The sequence below is a fragment of the Scyliorhinus canicula genome, chromosome 8 (genome assembly GCF_902713615.1).
Source record: "Scyliorhinus canicula chromosome 8, sScyCan1.1, whole genome shotgun sequence".
In the NCBI taxonomy this organism is placed as follows: domain Eukaryota; kingdom Metazoa; phylum Chordata; class Chondrichthyes; order Carcharhiniformes; family Scyliorhinidae; genus Scyliorhinus; species Scyliorhinus canicula.
The window spans coordinates 115723469-115738904 of record NC_052153.1 but is presented as its reverse complement, the minus strand read 5'-3'; the positions used below and the strand labels follow the sequence as shown (position 1 = coordinate 115738904).

The 15436-nt window shown below is 45.9% G+C and overlaps 1 protein-coding gene across 2 annotated transcripts in view; it reads left to right on the top strand.

The window, feature by feature from the left end:
- The window catches only part of wdr36 (WD repeat domain 36), a 183264-nt gene that overhangs the window by 31982 nt on the left and 135846 nt on the right, over nucleotides 1-15436 (top strand). For both annotated transcript variants that reach the window (XM_038805121.1, XM_038805120.1), the window contains exons 3-5: nucleotides 3692-3792; nucleotides 6748-6865; nucleotides 12563-12695. In XM_038805121.1, the coding sequence (XP_038661049.1) occupies nucleotides 3736-3792; nucleotides 6748-6865; nucleotides 12563-12695 (308 nt within the window). In that variant the 5' untranslated portion in view covers nucleotides 3692-3735. The remainder of the gene's footprint in view (nucleotides 1-3691; nucleotides 3793-6747; nucleotides 6866-12562; nucleotides 12696-15436) is intronic.

Here is a 15436-nt window from a genome sequence, read left to right as displayed (position 1 = left end):
CTTGACAAATCTGCTGGCATTCTTGGGGATGTAACCACGAGTTCAGTAGGGGGAACCTGTGGATGTATTTGGACTTTCAGAAGGCCTTAGACAAAATCCCACGTAGGAGATTAGCATGAAAAATGAAAGCACATGGGATTGTGGGTAGTGTATTGAGATGGATTGAAAACTGGTTGACAGACAAAGTAGGAATAAATAGGTCTATTAATGATTTAGATGAGGGAACTAAACGCAATATCTCCAAATTTGCAGATGACACCAAAGCTGAGTGGGAGAATGAACTGTGAGGTGAATGCAGAGATGCTTCATTGTGATTGAGACGAGTTGAGCTAGTGGGCAAATACATGGCAGGTGCAGTATAATGTGGATAAATGTGAGGTTATCCACTTTGTTAGCAAAAAACAGGAAAGCAGATTATTATCTGAAATGGCTATAGATTGAGATAGGGAAATGTGCTGCGAGACCTGGGTGTCCTTGTACACAGTCGCTGAAAGTAAACACGTAGGTGCAGCAGGCGGTAAAGATTTCAAATGGTATGTTGCCCTTCATAGCGAGAGGATACAAGTACAGGAGCAGGGATGTTTTGTTGCAATTATGCAGGTCCCTGGTGAGACCACACCTGGAATGAAGTGTGCTGAGGAAGGATGTACTTGCTACAGAGGGCAGCAAAGGTTTACCAGACTTATTCCTGGGATGGCGGGACTGATGTATGAGGACAGATTGAGTCGGTAAGGGGATTATATTTGTTGGGGTTTAGAAGAATGGGGTGGGATCTCATGCAAACCTATAAAATTCTAACAGGACTAGACAGGGTACCCCTAGTCCAGATCTAGGGGTCACAGTCTATAAGGATACGGGGTAGACCATTTAGGACTGAGATTAGGAGAAATAGAGTGGTGAGCCTGTGGAATTCGCCACCTTAGAAATCAGTTGAGGCCAAAACATTGTATGTTTTCAAGAAGGAGTTTGATATAGTTCTTGGGGCTAAATGATTAAAGGATATGGGGGAAAGCGGGAACAGGTTCCTGAGTAATGTGATCAACAATGATAATAATAGGATGGAGTAGGCTCGAGCGGCCAAATGGCTTCCTCCAATTTCTATGTTTTATTTAAGTGTAGTCATTATAATTTAGGGAAATACCATCAGCATGGGAGAAAGAAGCAGTAGATCTGTTTTTGATGGTTTTGGTTGAGGGATTAAATATTATTTTGGATGCCATCAGGAGAACTCCATGAGATTTTCTATATCCACGTGAAAGGGCACATATGTCTCTGTTTAAATTCATATTTCAATGATGGCATCTCACCCCTTTTACTGGACTCTACTCTCAAGTCCTGGATGAGGTTCAAACACAACCTTCTTACTCTAAACTACTAGTGCTACTGTTGAGCCAAGGCTGACACCTAATGTGAGTTGAGGCATTGGTACAGATGTTGTAAATTAAGTCTTTCAAAACATTTTGAGGCTATATTACAATATGTTGAAAGCCTCAATAATCCTGACATACATATGTTCAGCAGTTTCAAGCCAAATCTATTTTTTTAACGGATGCTTTCTCTGATAGATTGTGCGTGCGAGTTAAATGGGAAATCCAATCATTTCTGATCTTTTAGGAGAGAGTTTTTGAAATATGTCTGATACTTTTCAGTGGTAGCATTTCTCTTTTTGTTCTTAACTCTATCTACATTTCAATTACTGCATTATGCTTTTTTTGTCTTACAGATATTTACCATGAAGGCCTGTTCTGTGCTGTATTGTTCTATATTCTATGCCTTTTCTTCTAAATGTTTTTCACTTTAAAATCAGTGCTCAGGTTGGGAGTCCCTTTGATCATGCTCCAGTATTTGTAGAAACATGGGACAAGTGAGGTGTGTCATTGCTCCTGTTTCTTGCATACCAGCCCATACTAATCTAGATTCTGCATCCAGTCAGATCCTACCTGGGCGTTTCAGAAAACTTTTACTGTATTGTCTCCATACAGCTGCAAGAGGTCATAAAATTGAGTCATCTCTTGGCAAGCCTGTAACTACCATAGGTGTGGCTTTTTCTGTGGTTGTATAGGTGCCAGCAGAATCTTCCAAGAAACCATCACTCAAAATTAATCACTTTCTTGTAGGAAAGAGATGTTTGTTGGACAGGGCACAGACTTTTACTGTGTGGCACTATTCCTAAGAGTACAGCGAATCGCAGATAACAGCCCGTTTCGTCACCCAGATCCCTGATGTTTGCACCATAGTATTTGAGATGAAAGTACTTCCAATCCATTGATGTCGAGGTTCTATTAGATGTCGAAGATTACATGACCGGGTCCTTTTTAAAAATAAATTTAGAGTACCTAATTTATTTTTTCCAATTAAGGGGCAATTTAGCGTGGCCAGTCCACCTACCCTGCACATCTTTGGGCTGTGGAGGCGAAACCCAAGCAAACATGGGGAGAATGTGCAAACTCCACACGGACCGTGACCCAGAGCCAGGATCGAACCTGGGACCTCGGTGCTGTGAGGCAGCAGTGCTAACCACTGTGCCACAGTGCTGCCCTCGTGACTGGATTCTTTAAGGACCACACAGACACATTCCTGTAAATCTAAGTAACAACTTTTTACTTGTGCAAGTGCTGGTTTCCTACTGACAGCAAGGTATTGATACCCTAACTGCCAGCTTGAGAAGAGCAAAGGGTTATAGTACACATGCAGTATTTATACATATCTGGATAAATATAAGTTCCTTTGGCAGTTGGATCCGGTGATAGGAAGTCACAAGATAGTAACAAGATTTACAGAGAACTGATCAAAATAGATGTGATTCCAAATTTACAAAATGAAGTAATACCACATGAAGAAATGGACCAAAGCTTGACCTAATGAGCTTACAATTTCAACCCATTAAATGTTAGGTAAACTGGAAAAATAGTCACAGCTACTTCGCCGAATGAGATTACAATTTCAACCTATTAACCCTTGGTTAACAGATATGCTCCCAGACAGATGATAGGACTTCATATAAATCAAGGCCTGATACAAAAATAGTATATGTTGGAAACACCAGCAGGTCAGGCACCATTGGTGTAAGGAACAGATTAAGATGTTCTGGGTATGGATCTTTCAGTAAAAAGGAACAGAATGATTAGATTAGATCAAGTGACCATGTTTATTTTGAGAAACATTTTATTTGAAATCCGTAAAATAAGTTTCACGATAAATTGTTTCCACCTCTTCAGCCACCATACCCCAAACTATGGAACTCCTTCCCTTAATGCCTTCACCTAGACACCAAAAACTTCCTTAAGACCCTTTTTTTCTGATGTTGTTTTTAATCCCTAAAGATCTACAGCTTTTCGCCCTATTCTAAGTCCTTATTCTATTCACCACCCTGTAAAGCATTCTGAAAGATTTCTTGTTATGTAATTACTATATAAATTCAGGCTGTTGTTTTGACTGTGTATCATGAAATAGTAATAGTGGCCTCGAAACATTAACTCTGTCTCGACACAAATGCTGCCAGACCTGCTGAGTTTTGTTCTTAATCTCCAGCATCTATAGTATTTTTCTTTAATTTGTAAATCTCAGTCGGTTTTTGTGTTTAGGAAATTTAATTTGTGGAAATTTAGATGACTGGCATGTGTAACAAAATAATTCAAGAGAAATCAATTCTGATGAAGTTCCAGTTTTAATGTTGAATGTTTCCATTTAGGTAATTCGCTCCCTGAAGACATCGCTTGTTTGGCAGCAGACCGAATGCTTGTGTTTGCAGCTCATGGCAACTCTGTAAAAGCATTTGCCAGAAACAAAGAGGTGTGTTCAACAAGTTGACCATGTCTGAGAAGTTTCAAAGCACTTGAGCCTCTTTTGTGACTCTTATACTTTAGAATTAAAAGTAATCTAAATTTTTTCCTGATTATATTTGCATATGTACAGGGTGTTAATCTTGTATGGAGCAATTAAAATATATTCAAAGATAAAGCATAAAATAGATAGAGGAGGTGCTAAAATTGGTTGATGACCGATTTTAAAAAGTCACCTGGCTCCAATGGGATGCAATCTAGTGAGTTTAGCCCAGATGGGGGGCTCAGCACAGATCCCTGTGGTACACCACTGGACACTGGCTTCCAGTCACTAAAGCAGCCATCTGTAATTACCCTCTGTCTCCTACAGCTAAGCCACTTGCGAATCTATCGTATCAAGTTGCCCTGTATCCCATGTGCATTTGGCTTATTTATAAGTCTCCCACGTGGGAACTTGTCAAAGGTTTTGCTGAAATCCATGTAAACTACATCAAATGCACTACCCTTATCTACATACCTGGTCACATATTTAAAAAATTCAACCGAATTTGTTAGGCATGACTTCCCTCTGACAAAGCCATGCTGACTATTCCCAATCAAACCTTGCCTCTCCAAGTGGAGTTAGATTCTCTCCTTTCTCCAAAAGTTTCCCTACCACTGATGTGAGACTCACTGGCCTATAATTCCCTGGTTTATCTCTGCAACCTTTATTAAATAGTGGAACCACATCAGCTGTTCTTCAGTCTTCTGGCACCTCCCCCGAAGCAAGCGAGGAATTAAAAATTGGGTTCGAGCCCCTGTAATCTCCTCCCTCGCTTCCCACAGCATCCTGGGACACAATTCACCTGGACCCAGAGCTTTGTCCACTTTTAAGCCTCAAAACACTTCTAATGCCTCGTCATTGCCTATGACGATTTGCTCAAGAACCTCACCGTCTTTTCCCCTGAGTTTTGTATCTACCTCCTTATTCTCTTGGGTGAAAACAGAAATTAAGTATTCATTCAACGCCCTACCAATGTCTTCTGACTCCTCAGAGATTTCCCCGTTGGTCCCTAATGGGCCCTACTCTTTTCCCTGGTTATCTTCTTCCCATTGACATACGTATTGGGATTTTCCCTACTTTTACCAGCCAGAGCTTTCTGATATCCCCTCTTTGCTCTCTGATTGCTTTCTTAAGCCCCATCCTGCACTTTCTATACTCCACTAATGCCTCTGTTGATTTGTATATGCTGAAAGCCACTCTTCCTTCTCATTGTATCCTCAATATCTGTGGTCATCCATGGTTTTCTGGGCTTGTTACTCTTTCCTATTACCCTAGAGGGAACATGTTGGGCCTGGAACCTCCATTTCCCTTGTGTACAAACCCCGCTGCTCTTCTGGGCAAGTGATTAGGAAGGCAAATGAAATATTGGCCTTTATTGCAAGTGGGACGGAGTATAGAAGTAGGAAAGTCCTGCTATAACTGTCCAGGGCATCGGTGAGCCTACACCTGGCGTATTACATTTGGTGCTGGTCTCCTTATTTAAGAAGAGATGGTGTCATATAATTTTCCATCACTGAATGAGGCACTTCGCCTATTGTGTCTGTGCTGACCATTGAGCAGCTATCTATTATAATACCATTTCCAGCACTTGGTCCATAGCCTCGTATGCTATAGCATTTCAAGTGCTTATCTGAATGCTTCTTACCACCCTTTCAGTCAGCGAGTTTCAGATTTCCGCCACCCTCTGGGTGAATAGGGTTTTCCTCAAAATCCCTCTAAATTTCTTGCTGAAATCTGTGTTTGCCTATTTATTCGGCACAGACATGATATGCCGAAGATCCTCTTTCTGTGCTGTAAAACCCTGACTATGAGGACAAAGGACCCCGCTGATTGGCATCCCATCAACACCTTTACTCCTACCACTGACACAGTATAAGGTACACGACAAGATGCATTGCAGCAATTTAGCAAGGCTCTTTCAGAAGCAACTTCAAAACCTGCAAGCTCTACCACCCAGAAGGACAAGAGCAGCAGATGCATGGGAACACTATCACTATGCAAGTCTCCCTCCCAAGTTACAAACCATCCTCATTTGGAATTGAGATTGCAACAAGAAAGCTCCTGGAGAAGGTTTATATCAGCCACACGAGGATCTTGCCAATGCATCTGTTGCTCACGTTCCATCACATCAACCTATATAGCTAAAACTAATAATAATCGCTTATTGTCACAAATAGACTTCAATGAAGTTACTGTGACAAGCCCCTAGGATTGCCATGGATTAACCGTAGTGATCCGATGACAGCAGGAATGGAACCAACATACCACCATTTAAAAAAAAAAACCTGCCATGCCAACATTGGGCACTCTTCAACTGTTTCTGTACTAGCCATGGCTCTTGTACAGCAAATCGATGCAAGTGGGGTCTTACCGGGAGCAAGGATTGCAGTTATGGTGCACCTTAATCAACAAATCATTCAAGACTGCCCCTTGACAAAATTCAGCTCTATTTAGCCATTGCAGAGGTTGTTGCCTGGCTTGATGATTACTGCACACTTTAAAAAAAAAAAGAGCTATGTTCGTGTTCCTTCTCAGGAGCTGTGTCAAAATCCCCTCCCTAACAGCACTGTGGGTGTACCTGCTCCACGTTGACTGTAGCGGTTCAAGAAGGCAGCTCACCACCACTTCTCGAGGCATTGAGGGATGGGTAATAAATGTTGACCTATCCAGCGGTACCCACACCCTATAAATTACTTTTTTAAAAACTATGGTGTTAGGCCACATGCCAAGCATAATCTCCTACAATGGTGGAACAAACTTGAGGGACAAAATGGTCTACTCCCATTTCAGTGTATATATTGATCATTCAATGTAATCATTTCAGTAGAAATCATTTGTTAAACTTAATAGTAGAATACTTTTAGTTTAGCAACAAAAAACAGTTTTCTCTAATAATTTAATCAATTTTCCCCATAATTTTAGATTGTGCATTCATATAAAGGCCATAATGCAGAGGTCCACCTCCTGTTGACCTTTGGTGATCATTTGATCTCAGTGGATCGAGATAACAGACTGATCGTTTGGGATGTGCAATCAGAGGGTGAGTTTAAGATTATGTAATGTACTTGTTCTGGTATTACTACTAGAGTTTAATCTCTTCAAACACTGACATTTTAGAAGTATTGAGATAAGCAATTTAACCCACATATAAAATAACACTCGTACATTAACAGGACAAGAGAGAAAAATCATGATCCTTGGTACTTCTCCTGTTTCTGGGCTCCTTCACATTCCCCTGGATGATGCACGTTATTGTTTCCCCTTTTCAAGACTCTCCATTCGCCAATCAACCACACCAATGTCCTAGTAAAATTCTAACATCCATTGTTGGCATCTGGTTACACATGTCCAATATATATGTTGCATAGGTCACTAAGAAGAGCAGCAGCAACATAATGAGGAGTTTGTTTGTGTGTGCTCTATAGGTGATCCCACGAGTTTACAAGATCAGTATAAATACACTGCACCTGAACTGAAGTGCAGTAACAGCTGACTAAGTAGTGGAGTCCCTGAACTTGATTTCCTTCCACTTACAATTTCTTTTGACTTCCAGGTGAAACAAATGGTCACAATGACAGTAAAAGTTTTTTGACAAGTTACTATTCATCCATTTAGCTTCATAATTACAATATTTTGTTATAAAAGATGTAAGAAGAATTTGTGCAATTTGGAGAGAATAGGGTAGTGGGGCCAACATAGTCTCTGCAGAAACTATGTTGCTGTTTGTAGGGGTGCAGCTGTTTGAGCACTGCAATAGATGTCTGGGCTCACAGTCAAGAATGTAAAATGAGCCTTAGCTGAGAGCCCAGACCTCCATTAGATTGTTGAATCAGCTGAGCCCCAGGGAAACCATTACTTGATTGACAACTCTGGCTGCCTAATCTATTGTCAATTGGACAATGTTTGTTTACACAAGATAGATGTTTGAAGTGCAGTTTCTATTACAGTAGACCCCCTTTATAACGCGGGTGTTGGGGTCCAAGACCCCCACCCGCATTGTAACCGAGCCGCGGATATCCACGATGGGGGTTTTAAATTTATTTAAAAATCTATGCTAGCGCTTCCCATTGTGAGTCTACGGGGGGCGGGGGAGAGGTCAGACCCCCGTAGACTCACAATGGGAAGCGCTAGCATAGATTTTTAAATAAGTTTAAAACCCCCATCGTGGATCCAATTAAAATTTCAGCGGCCGGCTCACTTTGATCCGGAGAGAAGCTGCTCTCAGTGAAATAATCAGCCGGCTGCTGAAATTGACACTGCCCGCTGCTCTCTCCCTCCAATCCAACTTTTAAGTTTTAATGTTTCTGATTGGAGGGAGAGAGCAGCCGGCAGTGTCAATTTCTTTTTTTTCCCTCTGGCTTGCCCCCTCTCCCCCCCACACCCTCCGGTTCGCCCCCACATCCTCCAACTAGACCCCTCTCCCCCCCACACCCTCCGGCTCGCCCCCTCTCCCCCAACACCCACTGGGCTCTGTCTCCTCCTCTCCCCCAACACCCACTGGGCTCTGTCTCCTCCTCTCCCCTCCCCCACCCCACCCACCTCACACCCTCCGGCTCGCCCCCTCCCCCCCTCTCCTCCCCCGTCCCCCAACACCCGCAGGGCCCTCCTCTCTCCCCCAACACCCGCAGGGGGGTCCTCCCCCACACCCGCAGGGGGGTCTCCCCCACACCCGCAGGGGGGTCTCCCCCACACCCGCAGGGGGGTCTCCCCCACACCCGCAGGGGGATCCCCCCCACCTCTCCCCCCCCAACACCCGCCCCCTCCTCTGCCCCCGCCCCCCCTCCTCTCCCCCCAACACCCGTCCCCCCCAACACCCGCCCCCCCTCCTCTCCCCCCCAACACCCGCCCCCCTCCTCTCCCCCCCCAACACCCGCCCCCCCTCCTCTCCCCCCCAACACCCCCCCCCCCTCTCCCCCCCCCAACACCCGCCCCCCCCTCCTCTCCCCCCCTCCTCTCCCCCCCAACACCCGCCCCCCAACACCCGCCCCCCCTCCTCTCCCCCCCAAACACCCGCCTCCCTCCTCTCCCCCCCCCAACACCCCCCCCCCTCCCCTCCCCCCCAACACCCGCCCCCCCTCCTCTCCCCCCCCCAACACCCGCCCCCCCCTCCTCTCCCCCCCAACACCCGCCCCCCCTCCTCTCCCCCCCAACACCCGCCCCCCTCCTCTCACCCCCCAACACCCCCCCCCCCTCCTCTCCCCCTCCTCTCCCCCCCATCACCCGCCCCCCCTCCTCCCCCCCCAACACCCGCCCCCCCTCCTCTCCCCCCCCAACACCCGCCCCCCTCCTCTCCCCCCCAACACCCGCCCACCCTCCTCTCCCCCCCCAACACCCGCCCCCCCTCCTCTCCCCCCAACACCTGCCCCCCCTCCTCTCCCCCCCAACACCCGCCCCCCTCCTCTCACCCCCCCACACCCGCCCCCCCCTCCTCTCCCCCCTCCTCTCCCCCCAACACCCGCCCCCCCTCCTCCTCCCCCCCAACACCCGCCCCCCCTCCTCTCCCCCCCAACACCCGCCCCCCTCCTCTCCCCCCCAACACCCGCCCCCCCCTCCTCTCCCCCCCCAACACCACGCCCCCCCCTCCTCTCCCCCCCTCCTCTCCCCCCCCAACACCCGCCCCCAAACACCCGCCCCCCCCTCCTCTCCCCCCCAACCCTCCGCCTCCCCTCCTCTGTCCCCCCCCAACACCCGCCCCCCCCTCCTCTCCCCCCCCCCAACACCCGCCCCCCTCCTCTCCCCCCCAACACCCCCCCCTCGCCTCTCTCCCCCCCAAACACCCCCCCCCCTCCTCTCCCCAACACCCGCCACCCCCTCCTCTCCCCCCAACAACCCGCCCCCCTTCTCTCACCCCCCAACACCCCGCCCCCCTCCTCTCCTCCCTCCCTCCTCTCCCCCCCAAGCACCCGCCCCCCCTCCTCCCCCCCACACCCGCCCCCCTCCTCCCCCCCAACACCCGCCCCCCCCCCCCTCCCCCCCTCCTCCCTCCCCCCTCCTCCTCTCCCCCCCCTCCTCTCCCCCCCCAACACCCCGCCCCCCTCCCGCTTCCTCCCCCCCAACACGCCGCGCGCCCCTCCTCTCCCCCCCACCACACCCGCCCCCTCCTCCTCCCCCCCCCAACACCCCCCACCCTCTGCTCCCCCCCCCCCGCCCCCCTCGGCAGTGTCAATTTCAGCGGCCAGCTGATTGATTCAGTGAGAGAGCAGCTTCCCTCTCTGGATCAAAGTGAGCCGGCCGCTGAAATTGACACTGCCGGCTGCTCTCTCCCTCAATCCAACTTTAAGTTTAATGTTTCTGATTGGAGGGAGAGAGCAGCCGGCAGTGTCAATTTCAGCGGACGGCTCACTTTGATCCGGAGAGGGAAGCTGCTCTCTCACTGAAACAATCAGCTGGCCGCTGAAATTGACACTGCCGGCTGCTCTCTCCCTCCAATCAGAAACATTAAAACTTAAAAGTTGGATTGGAGGGAGAGAGCAGCGGGCAGTGTCAATTTCAGCGGCCGGCTGATTATTTCAGTGAGAGCAGCTTCCCTCTCCGGAGCCGGCCGCTGAAATTGACACAACTGACAGTTGGGGTCCATCAGCCCCCCCCGCGGTATATCGCGAACCGCGGTATTGCGGAGCGCGGTATAACGGGGGACTACTGTAATACTTTAAATGATCTGGATGATTGCCACTTTTATTGTCATGTAGTAAAAGGAGAAAGTGGAAAGTGATAAATAAATTACTTTTCAAAGCTTTGCCACTATAGGTTCATTGGTTCTATACAGAATATATAGCAGGTGAATGGGTATGTAAGTGCCATAGTTTGGCATAGAGGATGGGATGGGTAGAAGGGCATAATGTAGCATGGGGTAAACTTGCTTTTCAAAAGGTTCCCTCATCTAAACCTCTGAGATGATGTGAATCACTAGTTCCTTAGCTGGCCGGATGAAAATTGAAGAGGACTGGAACATAATTCCCCTCAGTGGAGCATGCCAGGCCGGCTGTACAGGTTCTGGGCTTGCAATCTGAATCAGTCTCTATCCTTAAACCACACTGGTGCAAATTGGGGTGCCATGAATGGGATCGTGAATGCCTGAATCTAGTCTCTGCCACTATTTTTGCACCTCGTTGGAGTCTCCCCAGCTCCATGAAAGTCCAGCCCATCAGCTCTGCCTCGGAGCCTTAAGGTGGCATTGTAAGCAGATACATCATTGCTAGATTTGGAAAGATGTTACAGCACGCAAAATAAAAGGAGCTGCCGCTGAATGTTTCCCTATTGTTCATCTTCAAAAAAAATCTTTTGGTTTTTATATGATCAATTTTGCAGTCCGTACAAGAAACATTATTTGTTTCCATGTGGGACTGGAATTTATTTTGTGCCCCATTTGTATGAAATTGACATTTGGTAGCTAATTAGATGTTGTAGAATTCGGCACTTTCATCTTTTGGTTACTGTAAACCCGGGTTAAGTAGGAATTAACTTTTGCGTTGCAAGCATGAGGTACTTGGGTAAACCAATTGTACTTTCTAACAAGTCTATTTTTGTAGAATTCTATTGTCGGCCAATATTCTACACAGTGGTTGATTCTGAAAGATTGTGCCGGGGATAGAGTTAGACGGTGCCTTTACCTTAAACCTTCACCGCTTCAGGATGTCAATGACACCTCATCTCAATGGGTATATTTCACAGAAATGAGTACTGTGGAAAATCTACGGTTAAATAAATTAATTTGGTTTGGTAATTTTAGTCTACCCGCCCTCTCATTTTACTTCATCCCTTTAAGTAATTCAGCTCGCTTGGAGATCAATGTAAAGCCGGTCTTTCAGATCTGAAGCTCTGGCTGCTTTGTCTAGGCAACGACAAGAACTCCATTTGTGACAATGGAGTTCTTTTGCACCTGGTGCATGCCCCTCTCCAGGGCACGGTACATTATTATTATGTACACTATTTATTCATTTCGGTTTTCGATGATTTTTAGTTATTTAATTTTAAGCTCACATGTCTGAAATTGGTGACTTGTTTTGGGTTCCATGTCATGTAGCCTTCAGAAATCTCATCAAAATGGACATTCTTTGTGTCTGGACATTAGTTCACTGTTCTGCCACCATAACTGATAGTAAAGGAAGTAGGAATACTGGTTGATTTTTGTCCTTGTCCCCTCCCATAGCCCAGGAGCAATTATACCAGTTGTTTTGCCCTACTGCTGCATGAGATGGTGATAATTTGATTTAACGCAATGAATGTTTGAACCTGCAATCTTTATTAAAAAAGAAATTTAGAGTACCCAATTCTTTTTTTCCAAATAAGGGACAATTTAGTGTGGGCAATCCACCTACCCTGCACATCTTTTTGGGTTGTGGGGGTGAGACCAACGCAGACACGGGGAGAATCTGGGTCCTTGGTGCCATGAGGCAGCAGTGCTAACCACTACGCCACCATGCTGCCCTTGACCTGTGATCTTCGCTGTAAGGTTCAGTGCTACTTCATGTGGTGCTTTTAATCAGAATCACATGGAATTTGGTGTTTAAAGTGTCACCTTGAAGGCACCGTATGTTATGTATGGACTGCACAGTGCTAGAATATTTAAAAACAAAATTGACAAGTTTATGATATAATTTCTGGATTCAATATGATGGGCTTGGCAAGAAAATGTAAATACCTCTAGTTTTTGAAATATACATTTTCATAAAGTACATTTGGTATTGTGAAAATGCCAGTAATTGTTGATTATTTATTGCTTTTATCTTATTTACAGAGGAATATCTTCAACTGAACTTTGATAAAATCAGCTTTACAGTTTCTGCCCTTTTGCACCCAAGTACCTATATCAACAAAATTCTTCTTGGCAGCCAGCAAGGGAGTCTTCAGCTATGGAATATCAAGTCCAAGTCAGTTCAGCTATTTTAATTGTTTTAGTAGTGTCAAAATTTCTACTTAAAGTTGCTGCTTTAATTTTCATATAATTCAGATAAAACTAAAGTTCATTTAAAACCAAAAAATTAATCCAACTTTTTTTACCTTTATTAATGATGAAGACCAGTGAAATTTAGGATTCCGCTGTCGAGAGAACCATGCTGTAGCTTCAACATATATTGCATTATGTCCTGTTTTATTTAAGGCCTTGGTGCAATTCTATATTGCTTATGCATAGGATTTGCCTTCTATTGTGTTGACTTCAGTTCCTTCCTCGTTGAATAGATAGTTGACGTAGGTCAAAGTCACAGAGGTTTACAGCATAGAAAATAGTCTTGGGATACGAAGAAGAGCAAGTGGGTGAAGTGACCATATCGGGGATAGTGATCATGATTCAGTTAGATTCAGTATTACCATGGAAAAGGACAGAGATAAAGCAGGAGTAAAAATTTTGAACTGGGGGAAAGGGAAATTTTGCAGAAATGAGAAGGAACTTGGCTGAGGTGGACTGGCCAGCACTGTTAAGAGAATAAATCCGGAGAAAAGCAGTGGTAAGCACTAAAGGAGAGATCCTAAATGTACAAAGTAGACATGTCCGGGAAGCTCAAACAAAAAAAGCGTATGATAGGCACAAAGAATTAAGCACTGCAGATAGCCTTGATGAATATCGGAAGTGCAGGGAAGAAGTAAAAAACAAAATAGGGAAATCATAGGGCATAAAAAAAAATTAGCGAGTAAAGTTAAAGAAAACCCAGATGTTTTACCAATATATTAATGGTAAACAGTTAGTTAAGGAAAAAGTGGGACCTATCGGAGATGAAAAGAAACTTGTGTACAGATGCAGTGGCTGTGGGAAGGATTTTAAATGAATATTTGTCTCCATGTTTATAAAGAAATGGATGGTGCAGATAATGTAGTCCAGGAGGAACGCTAAGATATTGGATGGAATAAGCATAGAGAGGAAGTACTCAGAAGGATTGAAATCCTTGCAAGTTGACAAGCATGCAGGGCCAGATGGATTGTTTCCGAGGCTACTGAAAGATGTCAAGGATGAAATAGCAGATGCTCTGAGGATGATTTTCCAATCCTCACTAGATACAGGGGAGGGACCGGTGGACTGGAGAAATGCAAACATAATTCTATTGTTTAAAAAGGAATCAAAGGAAATGCCAAACAATTATAGGCCAGTTAGTCTTGCGTCAGTAGTGGGAAAATTACTAGAATCAATCCTGAGAGACGGGATTAACTGTCAGGTGGAAAGGCACGGACACGTCAGGGAAAGTCAGCATGGATTTGTTAAAGGAAGGTCTTGCCTCACAAATTTGATTGAGTTCTTTGAGGAAGTGACAAAAAGAGTTGATGAAAGTAGTGCAGTGGATGTTGTGTACACAGATTTTAGCAAGGATTTGACAAAGTCCCACATAGCAGATTTGGTTTAGTAACAGGAAACAAAGGGTATTGGTCGAAGACTGCCTTGTAAATGGAAAATTGTTTCAAGTAGTGTTCCGCAGTGCTTGGTGTTGGGACCCTTACTATTTGTGTTATATATTAAAGATTTGGACATGAATATGGGGAGCATGATAGGGAAATTTGCAGATGACCTAAAGATTGGCCGAGTGGTGGACAGGCTAGAGGATAGCTATAAATCTCCAGAATGATATGGATGAATTGGTGGAGTGGGCGATAAAGTGGCAGATGGAATTTAACACCGAGAAGTGTGAGGTCTTGCGTTTAGGGAGGTCAAACGATTATTGGGAGTAATATATGGGAATATACTAAGGGGTAGATGAAGTGAGAGATCTTGGCGTACAAGTACACGGGTCCCTAAAGACAGCAGTTCAAGTAGACAAGGTTGTTAAGAAAGCTAATGGAATGTGCTTTAGGGCCTCTCTCTCCCCCAGGCCCCCTTCTATACTGCAGCATCAAATTCCTGCAGCATTACTCACTAGGTTCATGCAATATTGTGAGCAATGTTGCAGGAATATGATGCTGCAGTGTAGTGAGGGGCCTGAGGCCCTATGTTCACAGTGGGCAGTCAGTGGCATGTGCAACTGCATGGCTGCCTTGCAGGCAACGGCAATTATGTTCCGTGTCTGTCCACCCCGTTCCCACAGGCCACCCCCCGCTACTCCCCCAACACCACCCTGGCAGAAGCCCCCCTGGCCAGCGGCACGACTGTAAACACGCTATGGCAATGTTGGACACATTCCGTATCCCCTCTCTCTCCCTCAGCAGCCAGGGCACCTGCTTCACGATTTTTAAAAGCATAAGTGAACCTCACCGTCGGGAATTCGCCCCGGTGGAGGCGGAGAATCGTGGAGGCCCCAGAGAAAACCGGGCCAGGCCTGCTAATAATGTACCATCGGTGTTTACTGTCCAAGTGGACTGGAATGCATTGACGCCACTTCCGAGGGATCGGAGAATTGCGATTTGGCGTGAAACCGGCATCTGCCACGATTTTGGCGCCAAAACAGATTCTCTGCCTAATCACGTTTCCCGATTCCGACATCAGCTGACAGAGAATCCCGCCCTTGATATTTGACCAAATGAACTTTACAACCACAAAAACTATAGTAAAATCTGTGATCTGGCATGTTCCAGGAATGGGTGACGCCAGTGAACCAAAATTGTTGGTTAATTTTCTTCCAATCAAATAGTTCCAGATATCATCCAGTGAATGGCTGGGTGAACGCACGGTGATGTTGAGCTCTTGCGA